At 46.4% G+C, this 16670-nt stretch overlaps 2 protein-coding genes across 2 annotated transcripts; both read left to right on the top strand.

The window, feature by feature from the left end:
• The first annotated feature begins 1766 nt into the window (after positions 1-1766).
• On the top strand, positions 1767-4188 carry cstf1 (cleavage stimulation factor, 3' pre-RNA, subunit 1). The gene is made up of 6 exons (XM_068315748.1): positions 1767-1827; positions 2193-2413; positions 2548-2825; positions 2900-3097; positions 3178-3568; positions 3710-4188. The coding sequence occupies exons 2-6, from the start codon at positions 2245-2247 to the stop codon at positions 3967-3969; spliced, it is 1296 nt and encodes a 431-aa protein (XP_068171849.1). The 5' UTR covers positions 1767-1827; positions 2193-2244; the 3' UTR covers positions 3970-4188.
• Positions 4189-4960: 772 nt separating this feature from the next.
• On the top strand, positions 4961-15897 carry cass4 (Cas scaffold protein family member 4). The gene is made up of 7 exons (XM_068314971.1): positions 4961-5084; positions 11593-12006; positions 12661-12744; positions 12855-12971; positions 13263-14573; positions 14691-14783; positions 14968-15897. The coding sequence occupies exons 1-7, from the start codon at positions 5082-5084 to the stop codon at positions 15379-15381; spliced, it is 2436 nt and encodes an 811-aa protein (XP_068171072.1). The 5' UTR covers positions 4961-5081; the 3' UTR covers positions 15382-15897.
• Positions 15898-16670: the final 773 nt, after the last annotated feature.

The raw sequence follows: 16670 nt of genomic DNA, 5'->3' as shown, positions 1-16670 counted from the left end.
TTTTTAGATTTAAGTTTGAAACATCTGGATCTACGTTGTAGCACAACAATGTTCCATCTCCATGGAGCAAACGGCTTCCAAACCGTTCTCCGGTGCCTGAAAGGACTCGTTTTCATCCTGACGGGGCCTCATTCTGTTTCACGAGTCCATCAAGCAGATCTATATTCACTCAACAGAGTCTTCACCCCAGTTCCAGCTCTTGTCCTCCTGCTAAATGTCACGTGATTTCAGTAAGTGTTGGATGGACAAGCCGTCTTGATCCGGGTCAGAGCTTCGACCTGGTGGGAAAGGGCAATACAGAACATAAAGCCCATCGTAGTAGTAAACAGTTTGCAGAACGTTTTCAAACAGAAGATAATAAAAAATCAAGTTGGACGTCGATCACAGATTAGATCCTCATGAGCTCCTACTTTTCTGAAGGATTTGGAACAGGAGCTAATTCATATAATTTAAATGCGTTCATGTTCTTTTTCGATGAGATGGTGAAAAACAAAAATAAAAACAAGTAAATGTCTCTGAACTGTTTGTGAAGGATAAAGATTGTTGGGCATCTTAAGGAAGTGGAGGCAACCTTCAGGGGTTAGAGACCTCAAGAGGTCGGTGTGAGCAATTTCCGGACGGGCCCCCAGAAAGAACATAATCCATGTCCGACCAAATCAGAGAATGAAGAGGATCCTGGAGGGGGTTGATCATAATCATGAAAACTATGCAGATCGCACACAGATGTACAATAAACCACTGAAGACCCGCAATGTGAATAAAACTTCTGCAGTGTTGGTCTTCAAAGCCGAGCTGTTGGGGATTTTGTGGGCATTAAGATGGATGGAGGAACTTAAATCAGATGTCTTCTGTGCAGGAACTCGCCTTGAGGCATGTTGGTGTCTAAGAAAGAATGAATGTTGGTTTGTTCACTTTTGTCTCTCTTCAGAGCCACGTTGTGAGATTCTACTTTTCTCTCCCTCGCTCATTTGTTTTCCACCTCAAACTGAGTCACAGCTCCATCAAAATGTGACATTCTCAGTATAAATGACAGGTCCAGGACATGTTGCTATCTTGTGGGTGTCATCAAGTCTGGGTCATTCTGCCCTGAAACGTGGATCATAGTGGGGTCAGAAGCTGTGAATCACGCTAAAATGGATCAGTTCTGTCCCTGAGAAACTGGACTTACGGATCATTCACTGGAATCAATACTCATCACCGAACATCATGCGTCAGGGAAAAAATGTTCTTCAGTTCCTCGCCACACTCAAAATGACCTGTAGGGGGCAGCAAGGCTCCTGAGCGACACCTGCCTTCAGATTTCACCTTGTTGTGATTTATGGGCAAAAAATGGGGGACACTCCGAGCACGACACCGGTTCACTGAGGTGAATGAATCATAAATTCCAGTCATAGACAACTAAAATGATGTCATTGTGAGGTAATTGCAATTGTTTTGTGTGGGTTCAAGAGATTGAAAAAAAGTCTAATGACTCAGACTTGTGGTGTTTAGCTTTAAGAGAGAGCTTAATATAATCCATCTAGTGACAGCTATGGATTTAAAAATGAAAACCAGTTATTAAGGCTCTTATGGATTCATAAGCAAATAATAGTCCAAATAAGAAAGAAAATAAGAATCACAAATCATTTAAATCTTTATAATCAGCGGGATTTGCTCCCTTAATTTGCTGCAGTAACAAAATTTGACAGCTGGTGGCAGTAAAGCTCCTCCCGGTTTTAAGTAGATCATTAAATTAAACCACGAAGAAGAAAAGCTGTGACGTAAGACGCAAATGAGCCAGGCGGACGTGCGTCTGCATAGAGAAGCGCCATTGAAACTTTGAAGAGGGTTGGATATTTTTATTTTTTTTGCATAATATCTATTAACAACAATCGTCTCATGTCTTTAAATATTATTATTGTGCAGTGCGGATGTGACGTCACTCCGGTTTACACCCTTAATGCCGTTTCGCTCTTAAACGGAGCAAAGCTAACGGTATTAGCCTGACAGCTAATCACAAGCTCCATTCATTTTAGCCCAGAATAAAGATGCTACAGCTCAAGCTAACGGTGTTTACGGAAGTTATGTTAAATATGAGGAATAAAATTGGTTTAAACCAAAATATTTAACGTAATAAATGACGAATTTTAATTAAACCCTCTCTGCTAACGTAGTCTTGAACGTATTTGTTGACGCCGGGTCTCGTGTTGCAGTCACTGAAGTTGTCCGGTGTTGAAGGCCTGCTCCTGGGCGACCCCAGCCGTCATGTACCGCCCCAAACCCACCCTGAAGGACCGGCAGCACCTGTACAGGCTCATCATCAGCCAGCTGCTCTATGACGGATACACCGGCATCGCCAACAGCCTCATGAACGAGGTCAAACCGGAGAGCGTGGTGTCTCCGTCCGAGCAGCTGATGCAGCTGGCCAAGATCGGTAGGAGCCCCCCCCACCACCAACACCCAACACCCTGTGTTTATGTTTGTGTCAAAAATGAGTTTGTTAAAAGTGAAGCAAACAATACAAAATTAAGTTCGAGCCTTAGCTGTTCTGTGTCCAACCGTTTCCAGGGATGGAGAACGACGACAGCGCCGTTCAGTACGCCATCGGCCGCTCCGATACGGTGGCGCCCGGTGTGGGCATCGACCTGGAGTTCGACGCCGATGTCCAGACCATGTCTCCCGAGGCGTCGGAGTACGAGACCTGCTACGTCACGTCCCACAAGGGTCCGTGCCGCGTCGCCTCGTACAGCCGCGACGGCCAGCTGATCGCCACCGGCTCCGCCGACGCCTCCATCAAGATCCTGGATACGGAACGCATGCTGGCCAAGAGCGCCATGCCCATCGAGGTGAGGCCCACGTGAGGCGTAGCGTTGACCCCCACCGGTCCGACGGTGTATTTCATCTTCCTCGTGTTTGTCAGGTGATGATGAACGAGACGGCGCAGCAGAACATGGAGAACCACCCGGTGATCCGAACGCTGTACGATCACGTGGATGAAGTCACCTGCCTCGCCTTCCACCCGACTGAACAGATCCTGGCGTCAGGCTCCAGGGATTACACCCTGAAGCTGTTTGACTACTCAAAGCCGTCTGCAAAACGAGCCTTTAAATACATACAGGTGAGTTTTAGAAATTAAGCGTTCAGAAAACACCTGAACTTTTTAAAATTCTGTACTTTTTTTCATCCGTTTCCTCACAGGAAGCTGAAATGCTTCGTTCCATCTCCTTCCACCCTTCCGGGGACTTCCTGTTGGTGGGGACCCAACACCCCACCCTCCGCCTGTACGACGTCAACACCTTCCAGTGCTTCGTGTCCTGCAACCCTCTAGACCAGCACACGGACACCATCAGCGGCGTGAGCTACAACCCCAGCGCCAACAGCTACGTCTCCTGCAGCAAAGACGGCAGCATCAAGCTGTGGGACGGCATCTCCAACCGCTGCGTCGCCTCCTTCGACAAGGCGCACGACGGCGCCGAGGTCTGCTCCGCCATCTTCTCCAAGAACTCCAAGTACATCCTGTCCAGTGGGAAAGACTCGGTGGTCAAACTGTGGGAGATCTCCACCGGCCGGACGCTGGTCAAGTACACGGGTGAGGAGTGTGTGCGTGATTCTATGCTGCAAATTTATCTAAAAAAATTATTTGGCCACCTGTGCTCATCAGATCTAGAAATTCCAGGTCCGATTTGGTTTGGAACCGTTTTAAAAAAACCTATCCGTGTCCGTGTTGCAGGGGCGGGGCTAAGCGGCCGTCAGATGCATCGCACGCAGGGCGTGTTCAACCACACGGAGGACTACGTGCTGCTGCCGGACGAGCGCACCATCAGCCTCTGCTGCTGGGACTCGCGCACGGCGGAGAGGAAGAACCTGCTGTCGCTGGGACACAACAACATCGTGCGCTGCATCGTCCACTCGCCCACCAACCCGGGCTTCATGACCTGCAGCGACGACTTCAGGGCGCGCTTCTGGTACCGCCGCACCACCACGGACTGAAACCGGACGGACGCCGGCGTCTCTGTAGAAAAGAATTTGTAATGAATGGTGTTGAAAGTTAGGGGGCGCTGTTTCTCCAGACGTCGTCTGCTTCAGAATCTTAACTCCTCACATCTCTCGACTTTCGTCGGGCGACACTAGAGGCAGCTTGTCGTCTTTATTTTCCACTTTTGTACTTTGTCATTTGTTGTAATTCAGATTTTTTTAATTAAAACGATTAACAGGAAACAGATTCTCTGAGTTTCTGTGAGAACGAGCTTCTCAAAAAGTCATGAGCGCGGCTATCGCAATATCCTGTGGGTATTTTAAGCTCGCAGTTGTTGCTGCAAAACAACCTGCAGGGAGGACAAATGGTGGGTGATATTCCACGACACACGGTGCTGGGGGGGGGGGGGTGAGTTTGTTTTTGTCTGGGGGCCAAATTCTGTTAGAAGCACGGCAGAATGTGTTTTGTGTGTTGTGAACAAAAGAAAAAAACTCAGCAGAAACTCCTGATTTTTCTTCTCTGCACCCCCCCTCCCCGAACGAAAGGTCACCCTGTCCCATCACTCCTCGCCTTTCCCCAGCCCCCCATCCGACTCTCAGACGCTGCTGTGTTTGTTGTCCAGGCGACAACAAGTAGAGCCACAAGTATTTTGCTTCAGTTAAACCCCCCCATTCCCAAACCAGACCTGTGGATCCGTCACGTCTGGGGTTGGGGGGCAATTTTATTACATTTATAATAGGAAGTGAAGTGAAATAATAAAAAAAGAAAATTCCCCTGGTTGGAAAAATAAAGTGACGAATGATGCACTTCTGCTTTGAAAGATGGAAGGGAAGGAGAGCAGAGTGGCATGAAAAAAAAAAAGTGGGGTGGGAGGGGTCGCTGTAGCAAAAAAAAAAAGGGGGGGGTGTCTCTCCAACCAATGGGGTTGCAGGAAAGCAGCTTGGTCGCCGATGCTGGACTAAATTGCCCCGCCCAGGGTGTAAAAGAGTCTGGCTTCCACTGACAGCTCAGACAATATGCTTGTGAGACAACCAGGAGGACTAAAAACCCCCCAGAGTTCCCTCCCCAGGCTTGAGATGGTTCTCTGAACGCTGACCCACTGGACGCTGAACACTGCAGAGCAAACATGGTGAGTTCTGACGCTGGAGCCTCGAACTGGATCTCCAAGGTCTTGGTGTTTGACTTCCAATCCCAGTTGTGTAGCTTCTGTTGTCCAGAGGAATGTCCCTCTGGACCACCTGCTTGGATTTCACTTCAACTCCTGCTGTCAGCTACCTCCTATTTCTACACTCTGTCCCCCCCTGACCTGGTCCACAGTGGGGAGAAACCCGAGAGGGTCGATCCTGCCACAGATCTGAGGGTGAAACTTTACGACCTCATTAACGCTGGCGTCTTTAGAAGTCTTGATCGGGCAGCTGGTCAGAAACAACTGAGATGTTTGGGAGATGTTCCTGAAATGTCGCATCTTCAAAAGTTGATTTATGAATGTACAGAACTTAAACTCTCGCTTCTGATCTTATAAACTTGGTCTTACTGTGGAGATACGAGCTTTGGATCTCCGTCCAACTTGCCCGTTTAAGATCAAACTGGTCCGTCACTCCTCTTTCTGGATGTTGGAAAGACTGGTGTTGAATTTGAAGTTTGGTTACTTGAAGTTGGTGAAAGTTTAATCGGTAATCAATGAACGCATTTGCAGCTAGTTTGTTAAAGACTTATCCCCAGAACTCCCAAGTCCTTCCTCTTGGCTGACCCCAAAGATACCCTTTCAGGTGTTGGCCGGTCAATCCTGCTGTCATCAACTAACAAAAGCACTATCTGCAACTTCTCAGTTGATGTTGGCGTGGTTTGGTGGAGCTGAAACCCAAAATGTTGGTACCATCAAGTAGAGTTGAGTGGAACTGAACTGGGACTGTGTGTTGGAAACCATCTAGCCGTGGAAAACCCAACCTGGTGCAATCATCCCAAGGGAACCCTAACCTGTCTATACTTGGTTATGGTGGTGACTCGTTGGGGCCCCATCAGTAGCGTTGCTTCTACTTTGTGTTTGGGCATCTTTAAAAGATGCCACCACGGTTTCCGGGTTAGTCCAACTGGTTGGGCAATCACTGGACTCATTGAATGCCTCATCCTATCCTGGATCTCCCAGGATGAGCTGGACGGTATTGCTGGGAAGGGGGAGGTCTTGAATGCCGTACTTGGCCTGTTGCCCCCACGACCTGACCCTGGATGGGGGTAAGAAAAATTATATATGGACAGTTGGTTTGTTTAGGTCGTTGAAGTACCCCCCACCCCCTAACCCAGGGTATCTGAGTGAGACTGTGGTGTAGTCAGGTAGAGGAAAGATCCGGTTTCGTGCATTAAAATCGTTGAAGGTCCGACTCTTCTTCTACAGCGATGAATAAACGACTAAAACAACTGCAACCCTAAATACACTTCTGTGAGTTTATCTCTCGGATTGGGGCCCACCAGCCGGGATATTGTTTGGTTTCAGGGGCCTGTGGGTGGAAAATATTTAAAAAGCCTCGACATGATTAATGCAAAAGAGAAGCATAATCTTCCCAGGTCAGATCTGTTTCTCACAGTCGCGGTAAAAAATGCATCATTTTCCTTACGTGGAGCATCTTCTGAGCTCATCTTATTCACAAATCTTAAAATAAAACCGGGGGCTGGTTGCGTTGATGACTAACTAGTGTCAACTATCTCATTTCCGTTCTGTACGGATGTTTGGTATCGGGATTTATGTGTTCTTTCGTTCACAGGGAGCTATTTTTGGGAAGCGTCTTGTGTTGTGTTGCTGTCTGTTTTTGTCATCTGAGTGGATGTCAGGAGGGCTTCCACAGCAGGAGGAATGACAGCTCGTCCTCCTCATTCGTCTGTCCGTCGTGTCATCCAACCACCGTCCATATGGTAAACTTATCGGGGTTATTAATCGACCCCATCAGTCACCCCGTCAGCTAAAAATGCTGAGGTCACGAGCCAACAAGGGCTGACAAATAAACCCAACGATGTATGAAAGAACCTTCACAGATATTCAGTGGTGAATGTCTGTGAAGGTGTTCGGTAATACTCAAGGGTTATCGCAGAATTGTGGCTAGAACTTTTCCTTGAACACCGATTACTAGGAAAAGAATGTGCAATGTGTTTTCACTGCGAAAAATTAGAGCTACTATGATCGATATTCTCTACTTTGACAATAAAGTAAATTCGAATGCGGCCACTCAAACATTCCTTGGCTTCTGCATTCTCGATTTTTACGACTGAACAGAATAAAAGCACCGCTGCACCGTCGCTGCCCGGCAACAGCCAACAACGCACAATGCTAGCAGCTAGCTACTGATGAAATGGAGCCAAAAGAAGATATAAGGGAACAGAGCCTTTACATTCAACAGATGGAACCAGACTCCAAATACATGCTAATGTTGCTAACTGTCAGCGATGGTAGTTAGCTAAATCAAAGTGACCGTGTCAGACGATGTCAGTGTTGTTTTGGCTTCTTTACAAATGTAAAGAACAAAATTTTCAACCAACCCGATTGGTAAGAATGTGATACCAAGATTGGGTTTGGTGCAAAAATGCTTCTGCTAGAGTGAAGGAAGCTAACAAGGAGGTAACAGGGAGCTAATATAGGGAGTTGTTATATACCACTCCTGAAAATATCGCATACAGAACCAGTCGTGATTAAAAAAAAAAAAAGTTTAAAATTTGTTTCTGTGCATGAAGACACACAAAACAACTTAATTGTGGTCTAAAAATGACTTCACACAATCTCATCCAGCTACAGTGAGAGCATCAAAACGACTTCTGCTGTGACGAAAGGCAAGAGATGAGACAGAGGAAACGCGTGTCTAAATAAAACTAGAAGGCGAGGATGAGATAAGTTCCTGCCCCCCCCCGCCTGCGGTCCCTTTATTATCGACTGCCTCACACATGGTTCCGCCTGTCATACACCTCTGGATGCAGAAACCGACCTCTAGAGGAGGGAGAACCGCGGTGATGGTGCGTCTTAGTGCGTTAAAGTGATGCTGAGTCAGTTGTTTGTCGGTCAAATATCTGCACCGGTGCTCTATTTACCTCCGCCTACCATCTACAGTAGTTTTCTGCTATGAATAGCTTCCAAACATTTTGAGGACGTTTTCCCCGGTCTGTGTTTCTCTGTGAGGTTTTGACACGGTTCTCACCAGTTCCCACACAGGAAATACCATTGCAGCGCTAAACGACTCCGTGTCACTACCACAGAACCCGTAGTCCTCCCAGCAGCCTCCTCTTGGATCGGTTTGGGTCGACAAAAGGTGACTTTTCCAGGCAGCTTATCTATGATGAAGAAATTTATCAACCAGGAATGAATTTCAGACGTTCAGAGAAAAAATTTACTGGAACACAAAACATGAAGTCGTCTCCTTCTCGTCTGCACCCCCCCCCCCCCAAGATACTGTGGGAAAGTCTAAAACGTTGTGCTTTCAGACTGACTTCCTGTCCAGAATCACAAAATGACATTATCCCAACTATCGCCCCATCGAACGGCTGCTCTTTCTAGAAAAATGAGCGGTTTTAGCTAAATTGTCCTCATGTGCGACAGATTGCTTCACCGCCGCCGACAGCGTTGTGCCGGGGCCCAGCATGCATAATGGATGAGGCCCTGACCTGACCCCTGGGGGGGTCATGCCAGGGCTCTCCAGAGGCAGCTAGGGTCGGCGGTCGTTCCCACACTAGGAACCACTTCCTGGGTCGCTTCCTGTTCCAGTGGCTTTGTGGGATTGGATATTGACTCAGCGGTGCGTCTCTGATGATGTGGGAAAAGAATTCGACATTACCCCCACGGAGTCACTCTGAGAAAACTGGTACTTCTCCCTCTGCAGTTGGGAAACATCTGATTGGTGCACGTCACCCGATGAGTCACGTAGCGTGTGCGTGAACGCTAGCACCTGAATTCTACGAATAACAACTTGTTTTCATGAAGTAACAGGAAGTGGAAAGTAACAATTAGCTGGGATGGGCTCCAGCAACCCCCGTGACCCACGAAAGACGAAGATGCTGGATGGAAAATGGATGAAAGAATAAATTTATCTTCAACAAAGCCAACTTCAGCATCTGAGAATTAGCATTTCCCATCAGTAGGTTGTCCATCTAATCTAATCCCTAATCCAAGTCTGGACTGGAACAGAACGGGGACCAATGGGTTCCCATCCTGATGCCGGCATGGGCCTAGAACCAACCTTGGTTGTATCCAATTATGGAGTTGCCAGTTGGTTGGAGGCTTCTTAAGTTGGGCCTGACGGGTCGATGTTAATTTGCAAACAGGATGGGGCAGGGGGGACGGGGCGGAACGGGCGAAGGAGGGGATGGGGACAGCTGTGTGGTAGGCGTGTGCTGGGGGGCCAGCTGTCAGAGGGCCTGATCCACGCGAGCAGGCGTGTGCAGGAATCCCAAAGATCCACAGCTGAACGCCGCCGGACCAGCGGTCGACCCGCGCACCAACGCTGGGAGATGTCAGTGAACGCAGCACGAAGCAGCGACCCACATTGTAGTCCGAGGGTTTGTGTTGTGGTTGGGAGACGGTGGGCGTGTGTTCGGTTTGTAACCAATCGCCTGGTCACGTGACGAGCTGTGGGTTGAATGGCGTCTTGTCGCAGCGACAGGAAGTGAAACTTTGTTGGCTTAAGAGACAAAAAGTAGAACGCAAGGAACAAAATGAAGTTTCCACTTGTATGTGTGTAGCATGACCCAGAGGATTAGGTGTGTGTGTGTGTGTGTGTGTGTGTGTGTGTGTGTGTGTGTCTGTGTGTGTGTGTGTGTGTGTGTGTGTGTGTGTGTGTGTGTGTGTGTGTGTGTGTGTGTGTGTGTGTGTGTGTGTGTGTGTGTGTGTGTGTGTGTGTGTGTGTGTGCTGCAGCCACAGGCCTGCATCTCAACAGGTGCTGAGCGCGTTGGGCTTTCAGCGTGAATGGGCTCTTTGTTGCAGAGGATTCATCCTCAGATAGAAAGCAGAGCCAGCAGACCCCCCCTTTGACCCCCACTCAACACCCCTCTACACACACACACACACACACAGACTTATCAGCTGAGGGGGGTGGTGTGCAAGGGAGTGTTTATTTTGCCCAGGCCCATCTGTAACTTTATTCCTCGTGTGTCTCACTAACTAGTTACTCACTAACTAGTTACTCACTAACAATTACTTTTTACAAGGGGCTACATCAGAAACCTGAATAGTGTCAGAGGGCCACACCAAAAGTAACTTGAACTTAATTCTGCTCAACTTCCTTCCATCTTAAAACTAAATCAAACTAAATTAAACTAACTTAAATATTTTGAGTAGCTGGTCCTGATAATCAGAAGAATAAAACCCTCTGTAAATATTTCTATTAAGCTATTTGAAGCTATTTGAGATATTTCAAATTGTGGTGTTTAATCTGTGTAATTTCTGTGTACTGTATGTAATTTATGATTGGCCTCACGCAGGCCGGGCAAGGGTGTACAAAGGGCCGGATGTGGCCGCGGGCCGCAGTTTGCCCAGATCTGCACTAAGGTAACAGAAATAGTCGAGTATTTCCATGCAGAGGTGGGACCTGCTAGAAACTACTAATTAATACAAATTCAACCAGAATTTCATGCATCCAATTAAAGAGATAAACTTTAGACCCTTAAGTCATAAGTCAGAATTGTGTTTCTTGTGAATTACACAGAATGACACTTTGTGATGTGTGAATTGTGTGTCCGTGTGACTCAAACCACAAGCGTGACTTCACAAGGCCTCCAGCTCTGCCTCACAGTTGTGGTTTTCGTTGCAATGATTTCATTATTTGCAGCGCTCTTCTTACGACTTTGGTGGTTTTGTGCAACCCGAGCCGCCTGAATTTGCCATTTCTGTCCGAGAGCATGTTCAGATTATGAGCTGCCTACAAAGGCAAAGTGCAGTATATACAAAAATGTGGAATCAAAACAAAAAGTCTTTTTTTTCCAGCATCAGCATCCGAAAGGGGAAAAAACAATGTTTCCAGAAGATGTGGTCACACAAAAATCCCAATGGCCCGAAGAGGAGATACACAACATTGTCTCACGGCAACACGCAAATGACAGGGAATCAAACTGATCAGTGATCATTACTCTGCTGCTCAATTCGAGTTAGCATCAACAAAATGTAGAAAGAAAACGAGGCTTCATTTGCAAAATCTGATGTATTTTTAGATGATGGTGAGACAGGACTCTCACAAGTCAGCAAGAGGAAGCTTTGAGGAAACGTTGAAGAAAATCTTCCATTTACTTCCCTGTGAGATGAACAAACAGGAAGTGAAAATATAGAGCAAAGATCAATACATGGATTAACAGTCATTCAGGACAAAAGACGTGACATTATTTTTTTTGTTGGAATTTAAAAAGAAATTGCAAAAACTGAATGAGTCTTTGTTTCCCAAATAGTTGCGTTTAGTAATCATAAAATAACTTCCGAAATTTAATGACGTGCGATGTCTGGGAATGTTTTGCAAGAGGAAATGTTGTCATCTTCAAAAAGAACCAAAACAAATGTACAACATGCAACACCCATCGATGGTATATGTCAAAATCAGATTCAACAACTTCCAGAAATGTGCAGAAAGTCCTCCCCCCTAAGTGTTAATTGCATTTTCTCTGTTCTGTCTTCTAGAACAAACTTGCGAAGGCTTTGTACGACAACACCGCAGAGTGTGTCGACGAGCTGGCCTTCAGGAAAGGGGACATCGTCACGGTGATGGACCAGAACGTGGCGGGCACCAGCGGGTGGTGGATGTGTTCCCTCTACGGACGCCATGGCCTGGCCCCGGCAAACAGACTGCAGCTTTTACCGCAAACTGGAAGCGCTACGGGCTCCCTGGGCCACGCCGCAGAAAAAAACAGGTCGATTGATGCTAAAACAGATGACAATGTGCAAAACATCTACCAGATCCCCAGCGTCCCCCGACCTTCCAGCAACCAGGCGTATGAACGCATGAACGTGATCTACAAGGTCCCTCTGACGCCATTATCGGCTTCAAGAAGTCCAGTCCAATCAGCAGTTAAGCACGGCACAGACGGATCGGAGGTAAATATGGGATAAAACAGATTTATGATTGAATTTATTGCAAGAAAAGTAAACTTGCAGGCTAACACATTCAGTAGATCTTAGTCTTAGCATTGGTGTGAGGTCAAAGTTAGTCCTTTTCCTAGGGAAGTGTTCACTCTTGTGATTAGAGACTTGCAGAAATGCAATGCTGTGAGACCCCTGCTGACAAAAGAGCTTACAGATGGGGACCCGGGGGCCTCTGGGTGAGGACAGGCATGCAGCACCAGGGTCTTTATGGGCCTGTAAAAGACAAACAGACTCAGACATCAGACAACTTTAACTGCAAACAGCAGCCCATGCCGCCAGGGACCCCAGACTTCTGCTGTATGGGTGCCGGTGCAGCAGACGGTGGGGAGAAATGTACCCACATGTTCATCATTTCCTCTCCAGCTCCCAGGGGGGGTCGCCGTTCCCTTCAGCAGTAGCTGCCTAATATTCATTGAGCAGCATGGTTTCTGTTACGGAGCTGTGTTAATTGGCCGAGTGCTTACATAATGGGGTTCTCTGGTCCTCTCAGCGGGTTTCAGACCAAATACTGTCCCCATAAACGCATTGATGTAAAGGTCAATGCAGCTTTTGATCTTAGCATTGCCAATCAAGTCCAATATTACAGCCTGTTTGTCCTGTCTGCAGCCTTCATTCTTCGGCATGGGATCCAGTCCAAAAAGGGAGGTGTACGACATCCCGAGCCAAGCGAGAAGAGCTTCTCTTTTCACTGTGGGTTCACGCAAATATGCGCAACAAAATGCATCAATAGTCGAGATCGGCCGACACTTACGTAAGAATGTCTGATGTCTTTACTTCAACTCGAGATGCTCTATTTGCAGGCATCAACAACTCCAAGGCACATCTCACGAAAACACTCATTGCTGCCAATTTCGGAGCTGGAGAAACAATTTGACTCTTCAGAGACGTTGGGATGTGGAAGTCCAGGAGACTCTTATGTAAGTTTCAAACATTTGGACAGATTCATGATGCAAGGAATCTGTCAGGTCATCATGACTTAAAAATGCAATCTTTCACTTTTCCAACATGTTTTTCATCTCTGCTAAAAGTTGGCTCTGAGGATAAGAATGTAGTTCAAGAGATGTGAGGTTCTGATGAAGTTCCAGAAGATACCGGGTCGGGTATTCAAATTCAGCGAGAAGATATTTTGAAGCATATAATAGGACTTGCGTAATCTGTCTTTTCTGTAGACATAGCTGTAATATTGACGAGGTTCTTCTCATGAGCAGGTGTACACAGTTCCTCCACCTTTGACTCAGGATCCCAACTACGACATCCCTGTTCCCTCGGCCACAGATGTCCATCAGAAAGTGATTGGTGGATACAGCACCCTTCCCAACCTGCGCAAGCCCGAGTGGATTTACGATGTTCCGGTGAGTCCAGAGAAACAAAGTCCACCACAAGGCTCTTGTGACACCATGCCCTCCAAAGTCATCTGCAGGCAACTTTATGACACTCTGCCTGGGCATGCTTGGCCCGTTCAAAGAGGAAGTCCGACTCTTTACGACATACCCAAACCCAGTTCTCTTGACATCTCAAGTCCACCCAAATTGCTGCCAAGGATCCCGATTTATGACAAGCCCCCAACTCAGAAGACCACAGAGGAGTTAATCTATGCGGTCCCGCCCCAGGAGGAGTCCTGCACCCGAGTTGTCAGCGATCCCCCCAGTGATCACATCCCCCTAGAATGCAGGGGCGACTCGAGCAATTCTCGTGAACTCAAGAGATTGCATCTTCAGCGGATGAGAAAGTTCTTGGCTTGTACGTCTTTCCGTGAACTTCCAGGGAACGGGGAGTCGCCGGCGCAGGAGGACAACGAGCAAGGTAGGACCTTACGTCTCTCTGCAGCAGACAGCCAAAGAATCAGCACGTCCTCCAGCTCCTCCACCAGTTCCTGCGACTCCCTGGCCCTGAGCTCCTCCTCTCCCGAACCACTCAGGGAAGTGACTCTCAGCCAGGAGGAGGCCTGCCGCAGACTTCTGGACCTGCAGGAGTTGATTTGCAAGGCTGTGCCCTGCCTGATGGAATTCGTCAGCAGTAACTGGAGGTGCAAAGAACATCTGGAGAAACACCTGAAGGAGATACAAGAGGCGGCAGAGAGTATTGCTTTTTCTCTGACGTCCTTCCTGAACTTTGCCCTTGACATTAAAGGCAACGCCCGCCGTTTGACTGATGCCAACCTTCAGACGAGGCTCTATAAGCAACTTTCCATTGTTGAAGACTCGGGTGTGATCCTACAACAAACAGTCAGTGCTCTGAACATGTCGGGATGGCCCCTCAACACACTCTGTCAAGACCCAGGGCAAACCCAGACACCCGACCAGCTGGAGCGCTTTGTGATGGTGGCTCGCACTGTTCCAGAGGACGTCAAGCGCCTGGTGTCTATCGTCAATGCCAATGGGAAGCTTCTGTTCAAAACCCCTCAAAGAGATCCAATCCCTGTCAACGCTTCAGGTCGGCCAGAGACAAAGAGAAGTTCTGATGGAGGCGAACAAGGAAGGGACTCGGTGGAGGATGACAACGACTATGTGGAGCTACAGGTGAAAGCTGCTGATCTTCTCTGATGAATAATGAACGTTGTTATGATTTACCTGTAACTGCAGGAAATCCAAAGGGTATTTAATAATGTTCTATTTTTAATAATGACTTTTCCTCAGACGAAGAATGATTTTGAGAAGCAGCAGCAGGAAGTGCGGAAGGAAACTAAAGAAAATGTCACGCCAGTTGTGAACAAGGCACAGGTGACACAGGTGAGCATCTTCTGTTCATGAGATCCGGTCTTGCTCGCTACAAAAGATACCTTTGGTTCTTATTTGTCTTTAGTGTAACTAACCAGGATTCAAAGGATTCTCTGCAGCCAGAATTGGGCAGGAATCATTCAGTAGTAAAATATGACAGTCTTCACCTTGTTTATCTCATCCTATTTCTGCTCAGGTTGATAATAAGCGCCGCACCTCTGAATCTGGAAGTGGCACAGAAGATCGACCCGCCTCTTTAACGGAGCATTGCCGACTTTACTTCGGGGCTCTCCAGAAGGCCATTGGAGGTTTCGTGGGCAGCCTTCAAGACGAGCAGCCTCCAGAAAAATTCATCTCTCAAAGTAAGCTGGTGATCATGGTGGGTCAGAGACTGGTGGACACCCTTTGCCGGGAGGCCCAGCGTGGAGGATCCAGCCAGAGCCTCCTGTGTAAGAGCAACCATCTGTGCGCCCTCCTCAAGCAGCTGGCTGTGGCCACCAAGAAGGCGGCGCTGCACTTCCCCGACCAGCAAGCTCTTTCCGAGGCTCAGGAGTTTGCAAAAGAACTCGCCCAAAGAGCACAGCACTTTCGGATTTCGCTCGATATTTGAGAACACACGGATCAATCATATTGATTCGTGTGCAGCTAAAGACATTGGTTTACCCATCGGTCAGTTATTGGTGACCTTTTCTATTCTTGTCATATGCATCTATATTCAGGCTTAACTACACAAAAAGGTCATCGCTTTTCATAACGATTGTAGGTATCGGTTCAAATGATTTTACTAAAAGCTGCAGGAGAATTTAAACACAGATGCATATAGAAATAAATTAATTGCACATCTAGATACTGCATCAATTTTAAATTTAATTCCAAGAATACAATATTAAATATAATTTGTTTTTGTATAATTTACAGTGACTAAATATTGTTTGTTATCTATTTTGTTACTTATTGTGCACGATATATAATCTACAGGGTAGTTGTTGGATCTAATTATTGTGAATATCTATGTAAATATTCTAAAAAAAAAAAGTGTTATGCATTCCCAAACTTTTCTGGATAAAAGATTGAGTATGACACATGTTGGATTATTATTGAAATTAAAATTAAAAACTGAAAACTCTGAATGTTGTTTTGTATCTTTATAAAACAGACTCACAGGAATGTCCACTGATGTGATGACCTTCATCTTCAAGATCCAGTAGATTCCGCTTGTGAAAATATTCTGGGAGTTATAATAGCAAATTGCACAAACAAAGCCTTGAAAATGTAGTTGTTGTCAACTTTTAAGACAGTTTTTTTCATGTTATTGGTATTTAGGCCCAGCACCTCCAAAATGGTGATAATTTTCTGATCATTAAAATTTGCACTTCAAACTGTTGCAGCCAGTGTAGTGCATAATTTAACCAGATAATAGCATTAGTCAGCAAAACTTTAACTATTTTGCAGATTTTTCAAAAGAAATTACTTGGAAATTACCAAAACAGGAAATCAAAACACAAAGCACAAATCCTAACAAACAAAGCACATGTAATACACACACATAGAATGAGAAAACCACATTGATCCTAATTTATACAGAAAAGTAGGAATATTCTGTTTTTGTAGCTGTATATTAGTCTATTTCTTTATTTCACTATGACGACAAAATAAGTGATTAAAAAAAGACTTCCTTCAGGCCAGTTTGTTTACTCGTTTGATTTCTGGTCGTATGCTGCCCTCTAGCGGTACTATTGGGACATGACGTCATACCCACGTAAACGTCATTTTATTCACTCAGTAGATTTGTCGTTTACTCCCAGACTGATCGGTCAGATAATGACATGTGTGTATATTTTGTTACCACAGTAACATATTTTAACACTACAGTATGCCGTAATTTACCGAAGCCAAAGC

Source organism: Antennarius striatus, chromosome 5, assembly GCF_040054535.1.
Source record: "Antennarius striatus isolate MH-2024 chromosome 5, ASM4005453v1, whole genome shotgun sequence".
In the NCBI taxonomy this organism is placed as follows: domain Eukaryota; kingdom Metazoa; phylum Chordata; class Actinopteri; order Lophiiformes; family Antennariidae; genus Antennarius; species Antennarius striatus.
Note: the sequence above shows the minus strand (reverse complement) of the source record. Positions and strands in the feature narration are given on the sequence as shown.